Consider the following 26,011-nt stretch of genomic DNA (forward strand, 5'->3'; position numbering starts at 1 on the left):
ATTTTTAGATGTGCCTGGTGATTTTCTAGCATTTTCTCCCTCTGGTGCTCAAAAAATCAGTATGGCTTGAGCATGCCACGCACTCACTATGACTGAGCCCCTGCCTCACACCTAGAATTTATGTTTTAGTTGATAATTGAGAAATTACTTCTTCTTTTATTGGTGGTATTGGGCGTTGAGTGGGTTGGGTTGATTCAAATCAGGTGTTCTAGAAGTTATGGGGAAGGAAACCTGTAATCTATGGCCAGCTGATTTTAGCAGAGATGCCAAAATGATGAATTATATTGGAGATTTTTTTCCCCTACAAGTGCTACCAAGACAATAGAATTTCCATATGTAGGAATATAAAAGACTATTTCTCTGGCTCTCAGTATTCCTTAATTGCCTGTCAGTCTTTGTCTAGGGTTGAAGCCACGTGCAATTTACTCCTTCTACATTATGTCTGTGGCCTCATCCTTGTTCTGGTCTCGTTTAGGTAGCCATGGTGGTGGGGCTTCATGACCGCGGCTTCTCTGACATTCTCAGGAGACACAGTCTCACAGAGAGCTTCCTCCTTCCTCAGCCCCACCTCAGCAGCGATCCCTGAGCCTTAGGCGTAGCAGTTGGGTTGTGGATATGTCGTGTGGTACTGGGCTCCATGACTGCATTGTCATTGGTCCTGATCATGGTGTCTGTCAAAGCAAAGAGAAGTTGACTTGATTAGGTTGGAGAACTATACTTACCTGTGGATATAAAGATTCAGATTATAGTTTTGAATTATATTGGCTTAGTAAACCTACCTCTCTTGAAAGTTAAAACAAAATGGACCAAATGTTTAAAACATAAAACATAAATGAGACTCTGATTGAAAATTCTTTAATTCTTCATTGTTTTTGGCAGGTAGTGACAGAACAAAACAAAACAAAAAGGAAGAAAAAGAAAATCTAAGTTCAGCAAAACTGAGCATCCTCAAAATTCAAAACAAAACTAAGGGAGAAAATATTTATAAATGAGTTTTTGATTGGGAACTGGTATTCAGAATACATGGAGAATGATCACAACCTAACACTTAAAATAGAAGTAAAACAATTCGAAAACACAACTATTCAAAGAAGTTCCACAAATACCAGGAATTTAGGAAGATTTCTGCATCATTACTTATTAGAAAGATGCAGATCTAAACCGTAACGAGAGGTCAGCTGTTGTAAAAAAAAAAAAAGATGGATCATAAGGAAATATTGCTATGGGCTGGGGCTACAGTTCAGAGCAGAATGTTCGTGTAATATGCACAAGGTTGGAGATCCCTCCTCAGTATAAAACTGGGCATTATGGTGTGTGCCTGCAGTCTTTCGTCTTAGGGATGTAGAGGCCATCATTGGACACTTAAACACTATCTCAAACAAACAAACGAACAAACAAAAAAGCTATGGCAGAAAAACGAGAAAGAAATGCTGGCACGAGTTGGAAAGTTGTAAGCATCATTTGGCAGTGGTTAGAGTGTTTAAAACTGTGCGATGGCTTTGTAAAACACATAGGCAATTCCTCAAAAGGTCAGACATAGCCAAACCATATGACCCAGCAGACAGGCTCCCAGCTATCTAACCAAAAGAATGCACTTTCATAGCGGCTTTATGAATAATAAGTAAAGTATGGAGATAGCAGAGAGACTTATAGATTGATAAATGGAGAAACAAAACACAATGGAAATTAATCATGCATAGAAAGGAAAGAATGCTGCTCTGTGCTTCAGTGTGCATGGACCTCACACGTGTAATAATGATTGAGTGAGCCTTGTTCCAAAAGGCTGCATAGGTTAAGTCTCTGTTTATGTGACACGATCAGAATCCACACACTTTTAGAAAGCAGAGTGCTAGTTGTGAGACCTGAGGACATGGGAGGATGGATAGTGCTTACAATATGGGCACGGATTCTTTTGCCCCCAAGTTAAGGCTACAAATGCTCTATAATTGGATTGTAATTGGATTGTAGTAGCAGTGGTATAAACTCTGAATTGTATAAAAACTGCTAAGATATATTGCGTATTCTGTTAGGTTTGAATGAAATCTTAGTAAAAATGACTATCGGTGAGGTGTTTAAGCTTACCGGTCATACACATGCAAATAGAACATCAGAGGCACGTCACATATAATAATAAAAGATCTACTTTTGTCTAAAAGGCGAGAAAGTGGAAAAAGAGAGGTGTGGGGGAAGGAAATAAGATGACGTCTGCTCTGGGAATGAGTTTTTGATTGTGTCTGAATCTATGTTTCATGTGGGAGGCAAATACATTGCAGGCATATGTGCTGGCAAGGCCCTTCGGAACAGAACGGAGCCAGGGTGTGTGCTTCAGAATTTATAGAGTTACGGAGGTGGGAAGGAGGTCAGGTAGGCAGAATGGAGGTCAGGGGCTTCGCTGAAACACCAGGACTCATGCATCCTTGAGAGTGGGCCAGGGTGTTTATGAAGGCACTGGTAGAGAAAAAGCCACAAGTGGGATCCTCAGAGAACTGCTTATGTCTCCATTTGGGAGCACAGAGGGAGGGGCATGTAATTTTCTTGTTTTCTTTTGAGACAGACCTATGCAGCTGTGCTGGCCTCTGACTTGTTATGTAACTGAGGTTGGCCTTGAGTGGCTGAGCATCTTAGGTGTGCTATCTGATGCTGGTATTTTAGATGTGAACCCCAGGCAGTTGAGGGATCTGACCATGAGAGCAGATGTTGGGGTTTGACAAGGGCTGTCTAGCTGTCTTGACAAGTAGAATGTTGGCAGTAGTTTGACCAAGTAAGGAACTCCCGATTTCTCCACAAATGGGCTACATGTGAAGGAACTGGCATAGGAGTCCTACAGCTATGAAGAAAGCCCCACAGTAGGTGGAGCCTATAGGTGGAAGGCTCAGGCAGGAAGATGATTGCTCCTAAAGAACAGATGCTGTTCTTCAGACATGGGAATGCAGGGGAGGGACCTCTAGCAATGTCAGGCTGATCACCAAGCTGCCTGTGGAAGTGCCAGGGAGAGCAGATGGGCAGGGAGTCTTCAGATAAGTGGCTCTGCGAAGGCTTCCACATCTTTTATGTAGTATTCCAGCTGGAATCTCACCACGAGGAAACATCAGATAAACCCATATGAAGAACATTCTTTTCTTTTTTTTTAAGTCTTGGACAAAAATTAGCTGTCGAAGATTGTTATCTAAGTGCAGTACTGATCTTCAGTTGGATCCTGAACTGGAGGTCGAAGAGAGTGCTGGGAAAATACTATTCAGTTAGATGATAAAATGGGAATATAAACCATAGGTAACATAAACATATACTATTAACATTAAATTTGGTAGAACTGATAATTGTCCAGGAATATGTATATTTTACATTAAATGGATGCTGTGATAAGGGCATAATATCTGCAACTCACTGTGAGATTCTGAAATATTTCATGTATGCATGAAATTACTATGTAGCGGTTGGGGATTTAGCTCAGTGGTAGAGCGCTTGCCTAGGAAGCGTAAGGCCCTGGGTTCAGTCCCCAGCTCCGAAAAAAAGAAAAAAAAAAGAAATTACTATGTATATATCTGTATATGTGCATATATATATATACATACATATATATATATATATATATATATGTTAGAGATCAAAGCTAGGGCCTTATTCATGATGAGCAAATGTTCTACCACTATAAGCCAACCACACATACGTATGCACATGCACTAAGAATAAAATGTTGAAAGGCTGATGCTGGGTTTTTTTTTTTTTTTTTTCCTTTTCTTTTTTTCGGAGCTGGGGACCGAACCCAGGACCTTGCGCTTGCTAGGCAAGCGCTCTACCACTGAGCTAAATCCCCAACCCCTGATGCTGGGTTTAATGCCATTTACCTTGTAAGGTTCCTATAAGTTTTCAACTCTTTCCAAATAAAAATCTAGGAAGGTGTGTCTGTGAATGAAGAAGTTAGCCGTTATTTCCTGGCCTCAGGACCAGAAGGGTGAACCAGCTTGACCCTCCAACCCTTCTTGTTCTTGTGGCTCAGTTTGCTTTCTGATACAGATGTAATCAGAAAAGGGAACATGGGGATGAGCTCGGGATAATAGAGGGAAGTATTAGGCAGGCAAGTGCCAGGAAGGCGGGTAGTAGAGTCAGCTTGAGACAGTACTGGGAGCTTTGATTGCTCATGGGGCCAGAGACTGTTAATATCTGAGTTGGCTCCTTAGCAACTCTTCTTGTCCCCAGAGGCACGGTTAAGTTTAAAACAACAGTGCAAGATGAAAGTCAAAGGTGTTTTCTGATTGTATCAGATATGTTTTAACAGCTAACATACCCACACATATATTCCAATCATTAGGTAGTTCTAGAGTAAAAAGTCCATTGATGTCCTGAGGCTAGAGTGAAGGGCTCTTCAGGGTAGTGTGCAGGACAGGAAAGTCTTCTCTGGACGCTGGAGAACTTGACTTTGAGGTGAGTTCAGACTATTGATGGGTGAAAATAGTCTTTGATGTGTAGTGGTACTGATGTGGGTAAGGTATTGTGGAATACAGTTTCTATAAGAGAAGAGAGAGGGCCTACTTGGTAAAGGCCCAGAAGGGTGATAACACAACACGTACTTGAGTTGCTATGACACGGGTAGGGCCAGAGTATTGTGTTCATGGAGGCAGTGCATTTTAAAAAACGGAATAGGAGAGTCAGATGGGCCGAATGAAGGCTGACACATGTGGCTGAAGTCCTTTTTAAAGCGGGAATAGTAGGGTTCAAGGCATCTGCTCATTGCACTGACAAGCTGTTTAAGATGTCTTCGGGGGGCTGGGGATTTAGCTCAGTGGTAGAGCGCTTACCTAGGAAGCGCAAGGCCCTGGGTTCGGTCCCCAGCTCCGAAAAAAAAAAAAAAAAAAAAAAAAGATGTCTTTGGACTGGGAGATCCACCCTGATTGCTGGCAGTGACTTAGCGACTTGAGTCTGTCTCAAGAGCAGCTCTGCTCTTTAGTGAATTTTAGACCAGGATCTTGCTAGGAATATAGGTGCCTGGGCTTCTCTGAGCCTACATCAAAGATCACATTTGAACAAGATCCCCAGGCAAGCTGCCTGCATGGTGCAGTGCTGCTTCTCTGAAAACTCCACTAACCTGAACAGTGAGTGTTTCTCAGTGTACTGGGGCCTCTTAGAACAGAGTCACCTGGAGAACTTATGAGAAATGAAGTTTCCTAGACCCATTCCGTCTATCCTGGTACCATCTACAATGCCATAGGACACATGGTATAAAATTTTAGTGTTGCTCCCAATGGCAACCATCATGGAAAGATGGGTGGGAAACTTCCTTCACGATCCAACTTCTAAATAATGGGTCAGAGAATTGCATTGCTTTGGAAACTGCCCCAGTGACTAACACATCACTATAGGGTTTTAGACATGGGAGGCTGTAAATTTAGAAAGTGAATTACATTCATTACATCGGATTTCACAGTACTTCTGAGACATCATTCAAAAGGTTCTAACATACCCTATGCCCCAGTCTTGTATTTTATCAGTCAGCTTTTTCCTTTGATAGCTGGAGGGCATTGGTTCATAAAAAAGGTGAGGAAGAAAGCTTAATTTTATAATTCTCATGGGAAGTGATTTCATCTCTTTGTCGACGTTTGGACAACTCCTGCAGGAGTAGAGTACAACTGATAACTACAGTTGAAAGCCCAAGGATGATGCTTAGCACCTCTTACAGTCTATGGATTGCTGCATCAAAATGCCTGAGATTGGGCAGCCATGAGGTGAACAGTTCATTTGGTTCTCGATTCTAGTGTCTGTAAGGGCTCGATATCCTGTGCAGAAGTGGCACTTGGAGGGGCAAGAAAGCAGGAGACTGGAGAAGAGCCAGACTCATTCTGTGACAGCCTTCCTTGAGAGAACTAATTGAATCTACCCGACTTGATCCTCTTCCAGAAGATCCACCAGTTATTTGGTGAATGGAAACTGGAATCGTAGGTCAGCTCCATTTCTCATTGCTCTGACAAAATCCCTGAAAAGGAACTTAAAGGAGAGGTTCATTTTGGATCATGGTTCACGTTTGTGGTCCATCATATTGGTGAAGGCACGGCATCAGGATAAAGAGGCATCAGGGAAGAACCAGGGAGTAGACAGATGCATGCTACTGCTAAGCTCACTTCCTGTTTTATTCAGTCTGAATCTCAGCCTGTAGGATGGTGCCACCCACATTTAGGGTTGGTCTTTCCCCTCCACAATTAAACCTTTTTGGAAACACCCTCATAGGCACATCCAGGGGCGTGTTTCCATGGTGATTCTGAATCCACTTGACAGTAAAGATTAACTATCATAAGCTCCATGACCTCACCACAACCCTTACACCAGAAACCAAGATTCTAGACTGCGATTCTTTGGGAGATAACCATCTCTAAAGCATGGCAGTATCCTTTGGTACAAAGGAGTTCTCGCCATAAGGAATTATGATTGGTGCCCAAAAGACATAGAGCATTGAGGAACCCTGCTCTTCTAAGCACATCATTTATGAGTTAGGATCATTTGTGGTATCTTCTGTGATTATATGCCCTTATTGAGGTAGAACTTAGCTAAACCTTTGTGGTAGGTTCTCTTGAGAATTTGACAGTCATTCTTCTTGGCAGATACTTTGAATTTTTAAAAGGCAGTTTAGTAGTGGGCAGTGTTTGCTAGACTAAAAATAATGTGTAAGCCCATGAAGCACAGGTCATGAAAGGAATTAAGAAAACAGTTTTCGTCTTCAGGGCAGACATTTGATGTCTGAAAAGTGAGCCCCAATTTCTTAGATTCTCTTTAGCAAGGCACAGAGTTCGGGTTAGGGGCTTCACTGGGGGTAGGTTTTAATATGTGCAAATGTCAGAAGTGGTACTGCGAAAACTGCATATCTACATGTAGGGAAATGAAACTAGGTCCCTGTCTCTCACCCTTCAGTTCAAAAATGGATCAACAACCTTAATATAACATCAGAAACTCTAAAACCATCAGAGGGGAACACTTGAAGTTATAAGTAGAGAAAGAAATTTCTGGAAATGACTCCAAGGGCTCAGGAGAAAATCACAAGTATTGACAAACAGGATTGCACAGAATTAAATAGCTTTACCCCAGTAGAAGAAGCGGTAGGATCTAGAGACAAGCATAAAGGCTCTGAGAACATCTTTGCGAACTGTACATGGGATATGTACAGTTAGTTGGAGGTCAATACTTAGAATATATAACAAAGGAGAAAATCTAAATACCTGAAAAAAAGTCATCCCGTTAATAAATGGGCAGATGAATTGAATTGAAGATATTTGATTAGTTAACAGTTGTATAAAAAAAAGTTCGACATTCATAACCATAAGGGAAAAATAAATTTAAACTATATTTGGATTCCACCTCACCCTGGTCAAAATGTCTGTCAAGAAAGCCAATGACAAATGTTGGTGAGGACGTGGGGGAAAGAAGCCCTTGTTTACCACTGGTGGGAATGTAACGTCTGCTGCAACTACCATGGAAATCAGTCTAGAGGTTCCTTCAAGAGCTAAAAATAGGACTTCCCGGTGATTCAGCTGTTCCACTCCTGGGTGCATACCTAAAGGAATCTAAGCCAGCTCACCACCGAGAAACATGGATTTTGATGTGCTGGTTACAGTAGATCAGATATGGAACCAGCATAAAGGCTCAGCGATAGGTGACTAGATAAAGTGCGGTACACATACTAGTAAGAATGCAGTACATCTGCGGGAAAACGTACGGATCTGGAGGTCGTTGCGTTAAGCAAAATCATGTTTTCTTTATGTGTGGAATGCATATTTAAATCTACATATCCATGTGGCATGAAAGTAGGAAGAGGTTGCTTGGGAGAAGAAGACAGTGAGATGGGAAAAAAGAACGATGAAGCCCATGTGAACAAAGTCCGGTGATCTTTGTCTTCTCAGTTAAGCTGACGAGTTTGAACGCTAACTAAAACTGCTATGTTCTAAATGGTGAGAACATGGCCCCACACCCACCTGACAGGAGCTGGCTGCGAGTGTTGGGGTGGAGGACAGTCCCGGGGCGTTCCAGGTTAGGTTCTCATTGCCTCTCTAGTAGCAAACAGGAAGGAAAGGAATAGCAAAGTGTACATGAACATCCTTGTTCTCTTCCTGTGAAGTGAGTCAAAGCCGTCTGTGACAGCGCCGCTCGGCTGGTCCTGTGGCCTTATGCTCTGTGTACACAGGTGTTCAGGGAAGGTTGGTTCCTTTCCTATTTCTAGTCAGTAGCCGACTGCACAGATGAGGAAGTAATCTGTGAGGCTGCTGGCCTGCCTCTCAAGCAACCGATTCCGATTCCTCTGCTTCTCATTCTTTGTGCATTACACACTGATCTTCCCTCCCTGCCAGCGGCTTGTACCTGCAAAGCTCCTCAGAGGCTTTCTCGGCTTGGCTTTGAATCCCTGCGTCCCTGTGGTCCAGACACTCTAAGGCTTCCCATGATGCCTGCAACCAGGTTTTACTGACTTTGAATTTGCAGTGAACGGATGTTCAATCCGTATTTGAGTGAAAGACACATCACATCGCTGGGGCAGAAACAGCCTACTTTCCTTTTGTGTAGTGGAACTTTCTGGTGAAAAAAATGTCCTTTTCCAGGAGACTCTGGGAATGGCCAGCCCGGTAACTTATGTAACTCCTTTCATGCCAAGCTTCCCTAAGCCCTTTTGTGGCTATAAGCAATCATGGCTAGGGCTGCAGTTTCTGAAACACCAGGCCAGTGCAGTGAGATTTCTTTGCTTTTGACTCAGAGGTGCTTAAGAAGTGAGTTCAATACAGCAAGAGCTTTCACCCCAAAGTCTACAGTGCTGTTTGTAACACAAATCTGACTTTTCTCACTCTACCCCTGACCCTCCCTCCATGTGTCAGCCTTTTTAGTGGACAGATCCACCTAGCATTTCTTTTCCTTTTCTTTTTTTCCCAAACCCTTTGTGTTGAATTACAACTTCAAAACAAACAAACAAACAAACAAACAAACACCTCCTTGAATTGAGTGAATTCTTTGGGTTTGGTTAAAAAGTGTAAGCTTAAAAGTGAAATTCAAAGGTGACTTTTAAGACCTTATGTTAAACAGACTAAAGCCTGTAGATCTGGAGAACTGTAGTGTTAGGCTCTCCACACAGGCACCATCTACCTTCAACAGGGATGAGCCAGCACCTTGCTTCGTCACTCTGATTAGTTTGAAGCCATTTTCAGACATCGTTATATTTGGTTAGAGAGGACATCTTCAAATTGCTGCCTTTTAAAGTGGTCCAGCTGTTTGGGTAGAGTAGGCAACCCAGAACAGCCTGCCCGTCGTGCCCTGCTGCCGGCCCTCTGGACCACTAGGGATCGGGCTAGAAGAGCGGCATTGCCTGAGTGTCCTGTTGATGACACAGATAACTGAAACCATAGGGGAAGTTAGTGATGTCACCTCTCTCCCTTTCCCCTCTGCTTCCCATTCATCACCCTGAGCCCTGACCAAACAAAGCATATTTTTCTAGCGATAGAAATCGGATACTTTTGACCTTTTTCATGAAGGGAAATTTTGTTTTTCTTCTTCCTTTTCCTTATCAGCAAGATCTTCCTTTTCATGAAACCATAAAAAAAAATTCAGTGTTTGAGGTTTTCTAAATATGTGTGTGTGTGTGTGTGTGTGTGTGTGTGTGTGTGTGTACATCATCTATTTATATACATATATGCACAGACATTAAATGTATCACCGATTAAATTTTACTTAGTCATTTCATTCCCATGCTTGAATATACACAAAATTACTGGTTCCCTAAAAAGCATTTGATCTCTCCAAACACCATCATCCCACTCCCCAGCAAAGGTGACCGCTGTTTTGATATGACAGGAACTTCATATAAATGGGTCCATTCTGTATCAACAGACTCCTTTTTGTTATCACTGCTTTGAGCCTTTTCGCTCAAAATAAAGTAACATTTGTGAAATCCGTTCCTGCTGTTGTGTGTGACACTGGATTTGCTTTTTAGGGCAGCCTGGCCTCCCCACATCTCAGTGTCGAATGGCTGTGCCATTTGCCTGCCCACCAAATCCTAGCAATGGTATTTAATTGACTCATCACTGTGTCAGGATCTGTTCAGAGGACTTCAAGTGAAGTAGCTAATTTCATCTTGAAAGTTAGCTTGGGATTTGGCTCTTGTGGCTATTCCCTGTGTAGATTAGAAACTTAAATGTGTAGATAATTTTCCCAAAAGTATACAAAATGCATATGATAGAGCAGACTATACCTCTGATCATTGCAGGATGCACGATCTGGATTCCCTGTTAACTACACAACATTGACTGGAGGCTTTTACATGAATAGAGAGGGCTTTGCCTCCTCCAAGGCTTGGTCTGTGCCATTGAAGGGAGACACGAAGACTAGGAAAAGTTTGATCAGGAAACTTTATCTGGATAGTTATCTGGAAAAGATTGATCAGGCAGTGAGCAGCAGGGGTAGGTGGGTCCCTGAACAACAATAACAACAACAACAACTACTACAACAACAACAACAATTGGTTGGTGTCAGTGAAAGTTTTGTGCTTAGGCCCATTGCCAGCAGAGTGAAATATGTTTTGTCATTTACAAGTCACCTAGGACTCTCAATGGCAAACAATTAAAACATTACTAAAATCAGCTGACAAGTAAGGATCTTGACAAGCCTGTACACTCAGTACAGAGACTGGCGTCAGCTTGGAGTGCTGTGAAGTTGTGATATTCCTGCCAGATTCGGGGTAAGAACTCTGGAAAAGGGGATGCCGCCTTTGGTCCTGGGACTCCATTCCTACTCTTTCTTGATTGGACTCTGTGCTGCCCTTGGTCACGTAACCTTGTTACTTCAGGAGCTCTATAATGGGGTACCTGATGTCCTTGCAGACATAGCCTCAGGTGTAGAGGCCAGGATACAGCATCTAACTACACAGGTGTAGCCAAGAGCCTGTGTTCTGCTATCCCTTTTGTCTTCTGCAATGGGTAGAGTTGCTGTGTCAGCCGATTGGAAGCTGCCATTCTCTGGACCAGTGCCACGCTAAATACAGTAATCTTTGCAAAGAGGTAAAAAACTGAATTCTCAGCTGGAGGCTGGAAAAGAAGTCCTTTCTTGCACTTTCAGTTCCAGGAGTTGTATGAAAAATTGTCCCAACACAGGAAAGGTGGCAAAAGACAGAGAGCGTCCCTGCGTGTCATCTTAAGTTTCTATTTGGAGAAGACATCTCGGTGTCTCAAATGGAAAAGCAGTACCTTGTTGTCCTTCATCTCCTAATGACAATGTTTATTCTTTCTGCAGACAGGTAATACCAGGTTTGCTTGGCACTCCCAATCGGAAAATGTCACTTAACTTCAAAGGTTTCTGCTACAGCTTGGGAAATGTGATTAGAATGCAGTAGACACAACAGTGTCTAAACGGCGTCCGCTTACAGTGACCTGGAGTTAATGACTTGCTCTCTGAGAGGCATTTGCTGGACGTAGGAGTAATTTTGTGGACTGCTTTTTGAGGGTGCCCTTTGATCTTGCCTACCTTCCCATTGATTTGTTTGCCCTGTTTATTGAGCGCAGACTCAGCAGGAAGGCGAACCTTCCTTTCTGTACTAATCATGAAGTGAGTTGGACATGGGATGGTTCTTAAATATGTGGTATTTTGTATTTCTTTCTCATTAATACTTTAGTGGTAAGAAATTATCCTGGTGAGGAACTGACAGTTTACCTTCTGAAACTTACTCTGTTGGGTTTTATTCTTTGTAGGAATAAAGAAAGCTGTACATGGTCAGCAGATGTTGTTTGTTTCTTATTTGTCATACACATATACACACACACTCACACACTCACACACACACACTCATACACACACAGACACACTCACACACACTCACACACTCACACTCATACACACACAGACACACACTCACACACTCACACACACTCACACTCACACACTCACACTCACACACTCACACACACTCACACACTCACACACTCACACACACTCACACACATACACACACACTCACACACACTCACACACACACATACACACTCACACACACATAAACACTCACACACACATAAACACTCACACACACATAAACACTCACACACACACTCACACACACTCACACACTCACACACACACACACATACTCGTAAAAGTTCATTTATATATACCGGATAAATGAAGAGTTTTTATTTTTTCATTTTTAAATTTCTGTGAGTATAGAAGGTGTGCCCAGGGAGTTCAGAAATTGATGTCAAATGTCTTTTTCAATTGTTCTCCAATTTATTGTTGTTGTTGTTGAGACACAGTTTCTCACCAAAACAGATACTTAGCATTTTGGATAGGGTAGCTGACTAGCAAACTCCAGGAATGCAAGTACTTCATGCTCCTGACCCCCTACCCTGCTCCGGGATCTCGGGCTCAGGCCTCTGCGTCTGAGAGTACAGGATGGTAACTCAAGTCCTCATACATGCGAGGCGGGCATTTTACCACAGTAAATAACCCAGTCATTTCCCCCAGGTTTAAACAGTGGTAGCTTGTTGGGTGCTTATCTGTTGTTGCAAAAATATAAAAAATAAAATGCTGTCTTTTATCCTGCTAGATCGAGCACCACAGTGCCCCAAGATGTCTGGTAGATATCTTGCCAGAAACACACATCCCAATTCCATGGCAGTCCAGACTAGCCGCTACACTCTCTTACACCTAAATCACCACATGAAGGAACACACAGCACAATAACCTTTGATCCAGTTGATAAGATATAATTGCCCACCTAAACATACAAAGCCCAATACACATCCATCCCGTAAGAACACTCATAACAACCTGTAAAGGTACAGCGTGGAATCCTAACGTCACCCGCCATGTTGTCCCGCGACTACTCTCTCCTCTCCTCCTCTTCCCTCAAACTTTTCTCCCGTCCATCCTTCCTTCTCATCCAATGACAGGCCTCGTTCTATCCTGTATCGGTGCTCACCTGTATTTTACAAATTAAATGGAGAGGAGGTTCTGGTGAAAGTCACCAGAGTCCCTGGGGCAGTGGAATTAGCATCAAAATACAGATAACTCCAGGCAAACCGAAACACTTATCTTACTGGTCACATGAGTTAGTTTCTAAGGATTACAAATTTTAGAAGACTCTATGTCAAATCAACTCAACCAGTGGATGGGGCATGAAGTGAATCAAACTCAGTCAACCTCAGGTCCTTGTAACAAACTGTAGGCAGGCACTGAGGGAGAGGGCACTGCTTCTTCCAAGGCACAGCAGCACTGTTTTAGCTGCTTTGTCCCCTGAGATCACTGATGGTGGGTGCAAACGTTAGGTTACTTCCCAGCTAGCACTGAGAGCCAGTGTGAGTACTGTGTGCTGCTCCCTAGATCTCCTCCTACACGGACACTTGTCAGGGAAAGGGAAATCCCAGGAGTCCCTCTCCTGGCCTCTTCGGATACCTGCACTCATGCGTGTATACCTCCACACAGAGAGACAGACAGAAAAAGTCTTCTCCACCCTTGGGTAGAGCATATTCAGCACCTTCCTAACTGGTGGGAAACTTGGCTCTAAGCCCTCTTGGTTATTTTGTACAGTCAGAATCCTGGGTTGAGAATCATTCTAAGTCAGTGGTTTGAAGCCAGTATTGTGTTGGAATGGAGTCCCAGGATAGTTCATATGAAATGTTTGATGCTATTATTATTACTTGTAATGTTATTGTTTTAGAGCTGATGATGGCCCTCCCACTTCTACTAAAAGACTCAACTATCTTCTCCTTTTTCCCACCAGTCTAAAAAATTTCCACTGTGTGTGAAAATTCTGAATTCTAACCATATGTAGGGGTGTGGTGAGGTTTTTTTTTTTTTTTCCAACCTAGAAAGACTTCTTCAGTTTCAGGATGTTTTCTCCGATAATTTCTGCACTTCCAGCATCTCATTCTGAAATCCTCAGGTGTCAGAGCTGTGGGTTTTCTCTGTAGTTCCTTTTCTCCTCCCTGCTTTTACTTTTGGAGAAAGTCTCTTAACCTAGTTTCCAAAACTTCCTGTGTTTAAAAACTGCATTGTCATTCTATGCCAAGTTCCTCACTTTAAATTCCTTTCCTTTGTCCCGGGGTAAGGCCTCATGCATGTTTAGGATGGTAGATTCCAGTCTTTCCTGTCCTGTGGTGGCTTTCTCCATCCATTCTCTGTATTCTGTTTTCTCAGTTGCTTTCCTCAGTTGTCAAATACCTCTGTGTAGCATCAGGAGGTAATCCCACATCTGCCATCTTGGTTGTCTCTGAGGATAAGATAGGAAGAGCCAGAGGGAGCTAATTAGCCTGTAGATAGGGGAGCGAGCGCATGAATTGGTAGGGTGTGTGAGTGGTTACTTACACTCACATATTACTAAATAGCAAGCCACCTTTCTCTTGAGAGACTAAAGTAAGGCATCTCTCCAGAGCTTTCCCCATATTCTCAGGAGCCTCAAGTCTAAGGTCAGCATATATTTCTAGTAAAGGACGAGACAGGAAATATTTTTTAAAGTAATAAATCAATATTTTACTACTTCACTACTTCGTTTATTTATTGTGAGTGTGCAGGTCAGAGAATAATGCCCAGGGGTTGAGTCTCTCCTTCCCACCCTAACCTGGGTTCTAGGCTTTAGACTCAGGTCATTGGGCTTGTGTAGCAAATGCCTTTACCCACTTAGCCTTCTTGCCAACCTTGAGATGGGAAATGTTTAATGCTTTGCAGTTCAATAGGCAGAACTCAGGATATTATATAACAAGAGAACAAATGTTTCTAAAATGTTTTTATTGGTGAGAGTCATTCATCTTCTCTATGGACATTGAAATTTGAATTTGACATAATTTTATGTTATAAACTACCATGTGTTTTGTTTCCAATTTTGTGAAAAAGTAAAACTCTTCTTAGCCTGTGAGCCATACACAGGTGGGCTGAAATAGACCACAGTTGGCCCAGGAATCCGTGATTGGCATTTCCTGTTCTAGATTCCCACCTGGGAAGAAGGCCCTGGCTATGAGCACCTGTGTATACCCCACCACCCGCCTAGTTCATCTCTAGTTCTATCTCTTAATCCTTCACCATAGTTGATGTACGGGGCTTCTGAGCTTCTGTGGCCACCCCTACCCACCAGCCCACCTCATACATACACACACGCCCCCTCAGGAAAGCCAAGGTTGTCCTTAGTACGTGTGCATAGTGCATGTGATGCTTAGTGGTGGTAGTGTCTAATGGCAAGGTCTAATGGCCTTTTCTGTACATTTTCAGAGCTAACTTGTACCGTGCTCCGTGTCTGCAGCCCCCAGCTCCGGAGCCCCTGTTGGAGCTCTGCAAACTCACTCTGCTCCCTCTCGTTTTCCTCTGCAGAAGCACAGGCTTCATTTCACTTCATCCGTCAGCTTCCCCACTCCATTGTAATTTGGGAAGATAAATTTTAGTTTCGTAGAAGATGATATTGAATTTAAATTTTCCTTCATTTTTCTTTTCTGGAGGTGAGAAGTGAAGGGCTTTATTCTATCTATATGAAAATTGTTAATCAAGGTCAAGGTTCTGTAAATCTCAAGTCAGTATTTTTTTCTCGATTTCAGTAGAGAGGCTGTGATGTCCCTGGTTCCTGATGTGTCGTGTGATGTGTTTTGAATCCTGACTTCCTTGCCTTCCCCTCTTTTCATCGTTCCTCTGTACCTTGGTCTGCTGACAGCCTTAGATTGCTGTGGGACCTGTTCATCACTCAGCACTTCTACCTGGATATTTTATGAACATCCCAGTCTTGATATGGTCCTAATAAAACTCCTGGTTTCTGCTCCTCTCCCCAGTACTTGCTCCTGCCTGGCTTCTGCTTTCTCGATAGGCTCCGTGCTGGGTAAGAACTCTTCCGCAGGAGCTGGGGATGTGCCCAGTGCTTAAGTGTGCATACTGCTCTTACAGAGAAGCCAAGTTTGGTCCCACACCTGGCTGCTCACACCCGCCTATGACTCCAGGAGACCTGATGCTCTCTTCTGGACATCTCAGGCACTTGCATACACATGCACACCGACACACAGGCACACACAAGTACACATAATGAAAACTAGCAGTCGAAAAATAAACTTTAAAAAAAAAAAGAAAGCTCCTATATTCTATAAGGCAGACCAAGCTCTTCTGTCTTTGCTTAAGGCCTTCTGTGGCTTCCTACTGCTCTTCTAGGATTCAAATGCCCCAGACCCTGCAAGCTGTAGCTTCTGCTTGCTTCTAGAGCCAAAGATCCTATAACTCATTGCCGTCCCGCATATGTCAGCCTCTTATGTGGGTGCTCCTAGATCCACTCTTTTTCACCGCTCTAAGCTGGGGTTATTGGCATGCCTAGCTGTAATGCCTTTAAATATAGAACTGGACATTCTAACTCAGGCCTTCATTCCTGCACAGCAAATTGTCTTACCCACTGAGGCATCACCCCGGTACCCTCTTTCCTGTTCTTTTAATGTTGTAAACATCATTTCCCTCCCAGTCCAGGGCCTATGTATTTTCTATGCCTTCTGCTTGGAACGCTTTTCCCCCCAGACTGTCTCCTGTCCTAATTACTTTTCTCACGGTTGTGACAAAGTACCGAAGAGGAACAATTTAGGAAAGGGAGGATGTGTGTTGATTCATGTTTGAGGTACAGTCCGTCATGGTGAGGAAGGTGTAGGGATAATCACTGTTGCATCAGCAGCTAGGAAACAGCAAGAGGATTCTATTGACCTTCTCGGTTTTACTCAGCCCCAGGATCTGTACATAGAAACTCCTTCCTAGACACACCCAGGGCTTTGTCTCCTAGGTGATTCCATCAAGTTAGCATTTGAGACTGCCCGTCACATCTCCTTCCTGCCCTTCAGGTCTACCTTTTAGATGCCCGAGTTCTGGAAACACTTTTCTGGTAACCTTTGGGAATCTCTGCTTCTTCATGCTTCCTGATTGTGTCCAAGGGCAGGTCTCTAATTCTCTCCTCCCCCACTGTACCGTTCACATAGCAAAGGCTAACAGGAAAGCTACCGAATTCCTAAACGTTAATTGCTTCATCTAGTTTTGGAGCTCCGTGAACTTGTTCTCATTCAACTTGTCTGTTTGACTAGTTTGCCTCTGTCACCGATAGTGTTTTAAGAAGCTGCTGTGTCTAGTTCTGTTATCAACACCCAGTACCTGCACACAGCAGTACGTGAAACAGTAATTAATTTTGTCAATATATGTCTAGAAGCTCAGAGCTTGAAATGCCTTCAGACAACCCTCCAGCCATTGTTTCTAGAGCCCAGGATCATAGCACATTGGGATTACTAATCTGTCACTTTGGTCGAACAGCTAGCTGCTCTGTCCCTAGCCCCTGACCCTTAGGGACCTAGCCATAGGGGTGGGTGGGTGCTGTAGAGACTAAGGACTCTCACCTTTATTCGTTGATGTAGTCTCTGAGGTCTACCCTAATTTCTTCCCTTCTATTTCATTCCACTTAGTCTGTGACTACTTGTACTCTCATTTTTCTCTTAAGTGTGCCCCCCAAGTCCTTGTTGCATGGTGAACACATTACACAGTTCATTGCCCCGCCACCAGCGCGGTGTGCTTAAGCCATGGAAGATTCCTGAACCCTTTTCTCTCCGGCGCCTAGCTCATTCAGTCCTAAAACATTTTAACCAACTCCTCAGTGCAGCTGAGTTCTCTCCTAACCCATTGTGGCATATGCTAAAGCCTCAGAATATTCCTAAGTAATTTCTTTTGAAAGCTTAATTTAGTTTATTCCTCAAAAGCCTAAAATAACACCTATCATATAATTTTTTTTCTTTGTGGCATATTTTTGGAGTGAGGCCAAACCGCAGTGCGAGTGGGTGTATGTGTATCTGTATATACACATACATGCATACAAACAAGTTCACCTCCCCTCCTTGTAGATTATATGTATGTATTCTACTGCTGAGTGTCCTGTATCTGAGTGGTTCTATACTTAGCATGGTGTTGGGACCCAGCAGAACTCTGATTTCACTCTGCCGTGCCATCCAAATAGCAAAGGGCACCATGGAGCCTTGGAATTGCAAAATTCCAGAAGGGTACTTTAACATTATATTTGAATGCTTAATTTAATTTTCACTTTGGATCTGTTGCTAGGCAACTAGGAAGACAGGGCAAAATCAGCAAGGCTAATTTGGTTCTGTTACTAGTGTGTTAGCATCTCTTATATTTACATTGACAGTTGGTTGTAAATACACTTCAGCCAATGCAATGCTACATTTCATCCAAGTGAGGCAAGCCTTCCATCACACAGAGCTTAAGTTCCTGCTCTCACCCTTAGGTGAAGTTACCTGAGTTTCAGGCCTGTGTGGTAGAGCCTGCTGGTTTGCTAAGTGCCTTGGTCCCAGCACAAATGATATAAGATGGTACCTCCCATTGCTTTCTATCCCTTAGCACCATGAGTTCAGCCTGCTCCTCACATCAACTTAAGTCAAGGTTTTTTGTTGTTTTTGCTTTGTTTTTGCTAATGTATTGTGCCAAGCCTGTTAAATACATTAGAGGTTTAAAGAAATTAGGCCGTTTTATTTTCTATGTCTTAGTATTAATGGAACTTGAAAATGTTAGTCACATTGGTCCTTAAAGTAAGTCATATGTTAAAAATGAGTGCTGCTAATCAGATTCCGTGATCATAAAAACCAACCAAACACAAGCAAAGCAGAGCAGAGGCTGTAGGAGCCATGGGCACAGCTGTAAAGGTAGCTCAAACGTTCCCAGCACTTGCTGCTTTTCCAGGGTACCGAGTGTGGTTCCTGATTCCCAGCAATCATGTTGGGCTGTAAACTTTAGCTACCGAGGATCTGAGGCCCTCTTCTGTCTTCTCTGGACACCCCTGCATATGTACAAATACACTTGTATGAATATACATACACACGTAAAATCTTTTTTAGAAAGGACATGAAGCTGGGATGTGGCTATTGAGGATCTGAGAGGAGTTGGGGGATGGGTGAATATGATCAACTCTATTATGTACATGTATGAATTGTCAACGAATACGTAAACATATTAAAACCAGTGCCAGTGACGTTTCTGATATTTATTAATTTATTTAAGTGATAGGCTAGCTAGGCATGGTGGGAAAGGTATATAATCTCATTTATTTATGAGATAGGAGAATCACCAAGTACGTAGCTGTATCCCATGGTAGAATGCTTCTGAGACCTGTGCCAGGGAAGGGACTGAGATACCTGATGCTTATTTAAAGAAGTCATCTTGGCTCCGCCTAGATGTGACCTGGATCCTGTGAAGAAGATAGAGCATTTAATCCTGACCAGTAGTGTGCTCATTCAGGAGGTGGGTGCAGAGTTTGCACACGTCATGGTGGTAAGAAAGCCATCTCTCGAAGTGATGTCGTCACTTCCCACTGATTCTGTAAATGACCGTGACTTACCCTTTTCATAATTGGCACAGAAAGCAGCAGCCACATCTTTAATGTGTTTCTTGCCATGTCTTTTGCTCTTGAAAGACCTCTCCTATGTAATAAAAATAGCTGTCACATGCAATGAAAATTACTTTCAGCCGGCAGACAGTCAGATTTTTGGTAAAGACGAATCTCAACATTCTCATGTCTACCTCGTGACTGTCTGGGACTGGGATGGTAATACTGAGACTATCAAATGCAAAAGGTTCCTTTTGCTTCTAGGATTAACATATTTGTTTCTTGATGGTCTGGCGTATGTGCAAGTATAGTATGCAGAGAGAACTCATTGACTCTCAGCAAAGATTCATTGGAGGTCTGAGAGAGTCTGTCTTAATGAACAGATAAGAATAAGTAAGTGACTTATCTAGTCTGATGTGCTTTAAGGGTGTGGTGTTTCCCAGTTGGGCCTTTGCTCTAGAAGAAAGAGCCATCTGAATTAGAGGAAGGTCTCGGTGTTTATAAATCGTTCATAGCTACGTGCTACATGGCTTATATTTTAAGATATCAGTAAGACTGAAGATCAGTGAATGCGTTGTTGTATATAGTGGGGCCTCTTTGGCCCTAGAGCGATCTACCGTGAGTGGATGGTGATAACTACAGGGAAAGATTAATAGCACTGGATTTTGACCTGTGGTTCCAGGACTGCCATTAACTGCCTTGGTGACAATTGATTACCAATCTGTAAACCTCAGTTTCCTCATCTGTAGCTTCACGTGGTGATAATGAAATTTTAAGACCCAAGTTTGTGAAAGGGCTTTGTACCAACACTAATGTGTGGCATATTGTAACACCTTAGTAAAACTGGAAAGTCTTTTTTCCCCCCATAGGCTGACTGTATATGCCTGCCCAGTAATGGCTTCTGCCTTTTGTTTCCCTTCTAGACTGCCTCTTTAAGCTATGTCCTATGAATCGATATTCTGCACAGAAGCAGTTCTGGAAAGCTGCTAAGCCCGGGGCCAACAGTACAACAGATGCGGTGCTGCTCAACAAATTGCATGTATGTATGGAGGTGGCGTATTGGTGATGGGGGTGTCCTGAGTGGTCACCTGAATGGTGGCTGAGGGTGGGAAAGGGTTGGTTATATCAGCCTCTGACTCTATCTACTGGCTTTTAAAATTAATTATCATCATCGTCATCATCATTGATATTGTATGAGTGTTTTGCCTATATATACATTTGTGTGTGCAGTGCCCAGAACAGGGCTTTGGATCCCTTAGAACTGGAGTGCCAGATGGTTGTGAGCTGGGAATCTAATTCAGCCACTGCTCTTAACTGCAGAGTGATCTCTCCAGTCTCCTGGCTTTCCTAAAAATTTCTAAGGAGAGATGAACTGCAGCCATCTTGAGATATTTTGCAGGGAAGTGGCACTCTTCCTTCTTCCCGACTTTTCAGGGTTGGCTTGAGACAAAATGGTGGCTAGAATTGAATCTTGATTCTGTCACTCATTGTGAGCTTGGTCAACAATTTTCCAGCTCTGTTTATGAACATCTAAACTGAAAACAGTGGTCATGTCCACCTTAAAAGGAAGTTGTCAGAATCATACTAAAGGATACATAGATGTTTTATAAACACCACCAGGCATGTAGTTAATAACTTTTGCCCATTCCTTAATAAATTTTGACCATTATTATTGTATTTATCTTATTAATTTGTGTGTAAGAGAAGTGCTCTCTGCACTGCTGATGTACTGTGTGAACACAGCAGGTATCTAAGCCTCTCTGTGATGATCACCCTATAAAATTATAAAGTAATTCTTCTGGTACCTAACACCTGGAGGTTAAACTGTGTAGAAGCTCTTCGAGATATAGAAGAAGGTAGGTATAGAAGGTACCTATACCTTCTATACTTCTTCGAGGTATAGAAGGAGGAGATCCAATGTAACATTATTGAATTACTGAATACTCTATTCCTCATGCTGTTTTATTTTTCTCTGTGTCACGTGTGTGTCTTCTTAGACTATAAATTGCATGAGAGCATGGGTTATATCACTTTGGGTTTGTGCTGAGTCCCTCGTGTCTATAGCCAGGATTCACAGACCCTAGGTATTTGGGAAGTAGACTGGAGAAACGCATAAACATGATGTTTCTTGCAGCTTAGTCATGATGTGAAGATGGTCCCTGGGCCCTGGGGAAGCTCACAAAGTCTCTAGGCTCAGCCTGCTCTGTTTTGACTTAGGTACGGCAATATCATAACCATCTGTATTTGAGGAGGTGAAAGTTAGGAGAAGGGCTCCTTTCCTCAGCCCTCCTTTCCTCAGCATATAATGCTATGATAAGGATTCTCTGGTCCAGGCACGATCTACTGCTCAGAGTCCTAACTTCTACCAGCTCATCCTGAGGCCAGTGTGAAACACACAGAGTCACTCCCACTGCTCCAGACTTTGTCTTATGTGTATGGTTGTCTGTGCCTGGGCTCTGAACTTTTCTCTCTTGAGCTACTACTGTACAGCCCTCTTATCAGAGTAGGATTCATTCACCTTATTTTATTGAGCAGCCCATACTCATCCCAGACACATGACCTTCACACTCAGAGATCACCCTTTTTGGATCATCCTTCTCCAGGGCATGCATTCCACTCCTCGGCTTCACTGGCCTCTCAACAGAGTGTTCTACACACTCGTCAGATAGTGCCTGCTTTTTCCACTTAAGCTTCCTGTTTATGTCCTTCTCAGTGCTGATTATAGTCTGCAATTATGTTTAATAAGTTCCTTAATTATTTGTCATTCATTAAAATGGCAGCCGTACAAGGACAGGGGCATCTGCTCTCTTGTGCATGCTTGTTAGTAGCTTCTCTCATGGTGTCTGGACTAGAGGAGGCTCTTGAGGAACACCAGCTGACTGAGTGTTATACTAAGTACCAGAGGCAGAATTGTGTCAGAGCCTTAACCTTATAGACGCTTCCTAGCTTCTTAAGAATAAAGAAAAAAAGAGGTAATGCTGCCTTACAGTTAATAAACAGGCAACACAGAGAAGCCTACCCTTTACTGTGTAAGAGTGTGTACGGCAGTAATCGGGGAAAGCTTCCTGGAGGAAGAGGGAAGTAACACATAAGCCTCAGTCTGAGGCATCTCCCAGAATTATAGAACAGAAGAAAGAATAGAAGCAAAGACCTGGTTGCTTGATATTGTTGTTCTTCCTAAGGGGTTGCAGACCCCTTCAGCTCCTTCCAGTCCTTTTCTGTAACTCTTCCATTGGGGTCCCCGTGCTCAGTCTCATGGTTGGCTGCAAGTATCCTTATCTGTATCAGTAAGGCTCTGGCAGAGCCTCTCAGGAGACATCCATATCAGGCTCCTGTCAGCAAGCACTTCTTGGCATCAGCAATAGTGATTGGGTTTGGTGGATGCATATAGGAAGGATCCCCAAATGTGGCTGTCTCTGGATGACCTTTTCTTCAGTCCCCGTTCCACTCTTTGTTCCTGTTTTTCCTCCCATGAGTATTTTCTTCTCCCTTCTAAGAAGGACTGAAACATCTACATTTTGGTTTTTCCTCTTCACGAGTTTCATATAGTCTGTGAATTGTTTCTTGGGTATTCCGTGCTTTTGGGCTAATATCCACTTATCAGTGAGTGCATACCATGTGTGTTCTTTTGTGATTCGGTTACCTCACTCAGGATGATATTTTCTAGTTCCATCCATTTGCCTATGAATTTCATATAGTCATTGTTTTTAATAGCTGAGTAGTACTCCATTGTGTAAATGTACCACATTCTCTATATTCATTCCTCTGTTGAAGGACATCTGGGTTCTTTCCAGCTTCTGGCTATTATAAATAAGGCTGCTATGAACGTAGTGGAACATGTGTCCTTTTAATATGTCAGAGCATCTTTTGGGTATATGCCCAGAACCCCCAAAGCTCTCAGGGACTAAACCACCAATTAGTGAAGGACCTATGGAGGGACCCATGGTTCTGACCCCATATGTAGCAGAGGATGGCATTATCTGGCATCAATAGGAGGAGAAGCCCATGGTCCTGTGAAGGCTTTTGCCCAGTGGAGGGGAATGCCAGGGCGTTGAGGTGAGACTGGGTGGGTGGGAGTGGGTGCATCTTCATAGAAGCAGGGGGAAGGGGAGGGGGAAGATGGGGGAAGAGGAAAGGGGATAACATTTAAAATGTAAATACATGAAATATCCAATAAAAAAAGCTAAGACCTGGGCGGGGGAGGGGGTAGAGATTGTGTCGACGACTGAAGGAATTATGTCATCTTTACAGACCTCCTCACATTGGGTTTAGTCTCCACAGGCCCATTGCTCCCTCTTCATAGAAAATACTGTACAGCTTTGCAGATGCGCAGTGGGTTCCTAGATACCAGTTTTTAAATAGATGATGAAGGAGAAAGAAAGGGAAACGATCACACAGTTAACTTAACGTGTAGTGATGTCTGTTCTGGGAGACAAGAGAATCAGGGCTTGCAGGATTTAACTGACAGGTAGGTAGTACTTGTGGTATGGAAAAGCCTGATGTTTGTTATGGAACTTTTCATGATGGCCAGCAGCTCCTGGTACTGTTATGAAGAACATACAGTGTACTTGGCTTCATTCAACAGGACCTGCACTACTTGGAAAAGCATATTGGCGATAGTACTAAGGAGGCCTGCAGAATTATGCCTTTTCCTGAGGTGTAAAGTGGAGTAGGGTCCTGGATTCTGGAAATTACAGTGCATTTTAATTCACGTGAAGGTTCAGGGAGCCATGAGACTGTGTGGGACGAAATGACCCCTTGTTGCACAGGACGGAACCAGGCATTTCATGGGGACTGGCTAGTCCACTGAGTGTCACTTACTCAGCTCCTTCTCCAATCATTGTGCCAATCAGAAGCACCTCCCACCCCCAAGCCTGTGATGGGAACATGGGCTTCTGGTTGAAGGGGTGGGAAGATCTTTCTATTCTCCTTCCTCCTAGAGTGCAGATGCCTGGGGCATTACCTTTGTGGATGCCTGAGGTGTCTCTAGTTGTCTTGCTTCGCATCTCTGGTATGAGATCTTAGCAGTACATCTTGAACTCTTTCTTCTCCTGTGCTTTTTACTGCAGGGGTTCAGATTCCTAGTTCTCTTGACCAACGGGGAGCCTACAAGAATAAAGGGGCCCTAGAGAACAGTGCTGCTCTTAGGGTTCCTTATGTGCAGGTCTGGAGGGGAGCAGCACCACCTCCCTGCTGTGCTGTGTGGGAAGCTGCATTGAGAGCTGCACATGGCTGCTGCCTTGACAAGTGAAGATAGAAATCTATGCTTCCGTGTGTAATGTTTCGATTTTCAAACTACGCCAGCAGCTAATGTAGTTAAGGCTCACAGCATATGCTCCACAGCAACTCCGAATAATGGCTGGGCTAAAGCCAGATGTGAGTGTTTAGTGTCATTGGCAACCTGTGATCTATGCGTTTTTCCATCACCACTTCCTTCTGATGCTCCAGCCTGCAACTGGATGAACAAAATACACCATTTTTGTTTTTTAAAAATCTGTTCTTAAAGGTGATTAAGAACTTTCAACTCTCTTTCTCTCTGTGTGTGTGTGTGTGTGTGTGTGTGTGTGTGTGAGAGAGAGAGAGAGAGAGAGAGAGAGAGAGAGAGAGAGAGAGAGAGAAAGACACAGAGACTAAGAGACAAGAGACAGAGAAAGCTGTGGGAGATGTAGTATGTCTTTATGCTATTTATGTTTTTTTTTTTAAGTATAAGGAAATCCAGTTCCTTGTCCTGATCTGAGATGACTGGTGTGGCTTTGCTGTCTTGAGTGATGGCTGCCCTTGACTTTGTGTGGTTCATCCGTTCTTGCTTAGTTGGAGTTTCTCCCCCTTGTCCCAAAATCTTCTGCCCCTTTTGGTGCGGTCATTAAAATGTGGTATTTTGGTCAGTGCCTTCCTTGCCTTTGGGGGCGGGTGGCTGGTCTCTAGCGGGTTTTCATTTTTATTTTGGTCAATTACCGGGCAGCACCCGAGAGTCAGAGGTCAGGTTATTTTTAATTAATGCCATTTAAGGAATTTGTTGTCTAGACCACTCAATGTCCTTGTGACAGGGGTAAGCAATTTGCATAGCCCTCTGAAGGAGAATGACATCTAGTGGCTGCTTCCTGTGTGCTCACTTCTCCAACAGAGGCTGGATTTTGACTCTTTAGGTACCAATTTCCCAGAAGTCTCCTGGCCAAATGAGTTAACTTCACCTTCATATCACAACCTTAGTTATAAAGGCTCTAGTAATGGTTCCTGAGAGTAGTTTGCCCGTGACTTTGAAATGGGTGTGCGCACTGTGTGGATTTTGAGAATTGAGCATGCCATTAAGTTATTTGACCTAAGCTAAACAGAAATGATAGGTTTTTATTGTTTTTTGTTTTTGTTTTTTTTTTCAAACCCAGGAGTAGCTGTTTTTTCTGGATCTTTAACTCAGTTTGCTGTTGCCTCATTGAGAGCTCAGTGACCTTACCTTTATAACCTTTCAGTGTCAATTTAATAATGCTTACTTTATTTCTGAAATAAAATAATAGGTGACTATATCAGAATTGACCTTGATCTCTTTTAGGGCACATGGTAATGTCACCGGCCCAGGAACTGTGGGATGGAATACTTTGTCCTTAGAAATTAAAAATGCTCCCTACCCCACTGTGTAAGAGAAATGAATAGTAGGGATTGCTCTTGGTGAGATCTTGAAAGAAA

General features: G+C 43.1%; 1 protein-coding gene across 18 annotated transcripts in view; it reads left to right on the forward strand.

Annotated features, from left to right (window-relative positions):
- Itpr1 (inositol 1,4,5-trisphosphate receptor, type 1) overlaps nt 1-26,011 on the forward strand; it is a 367,970-nt gene that overhangs the window by 95,217 nt on the left and 246,742 nt on the right. For all 18 annotated transcript variants that reach the window (XM_087656084.1, XM_087656085.1, XM_087656086.1 and 15 more), the window contains exon 5: nt 20,254-20,369. Coding sequence is in view for 4 of the 18 variants with exons in the window: in XM_087656087.1 (XP_087512213.1) it covers nt 20,254-20,369 (116 nt within the window). In the remaining 14 variants the exon portion in view is untranslated. The remainder of the gene's footprint in view (nt 1-20,253; nt 20,370-26,011) is intronic.

The sequence above is a fragment of the Rattus norvegicus genome, chromosome 4 (genome assembly GCF_021556685.1).
Source record: "Rattus norvegicus strain SHRSP/BbbUtx chromosome 4, alternate assembly SHRSP_T2T, whole genome shotgun sequence".
Classification (NCBI taxonomy): Eukaryota; Metazoa; Chordata; class Mammalia; order Rodentia; family Muridae; genus Rattus; species Rattus norvegicus.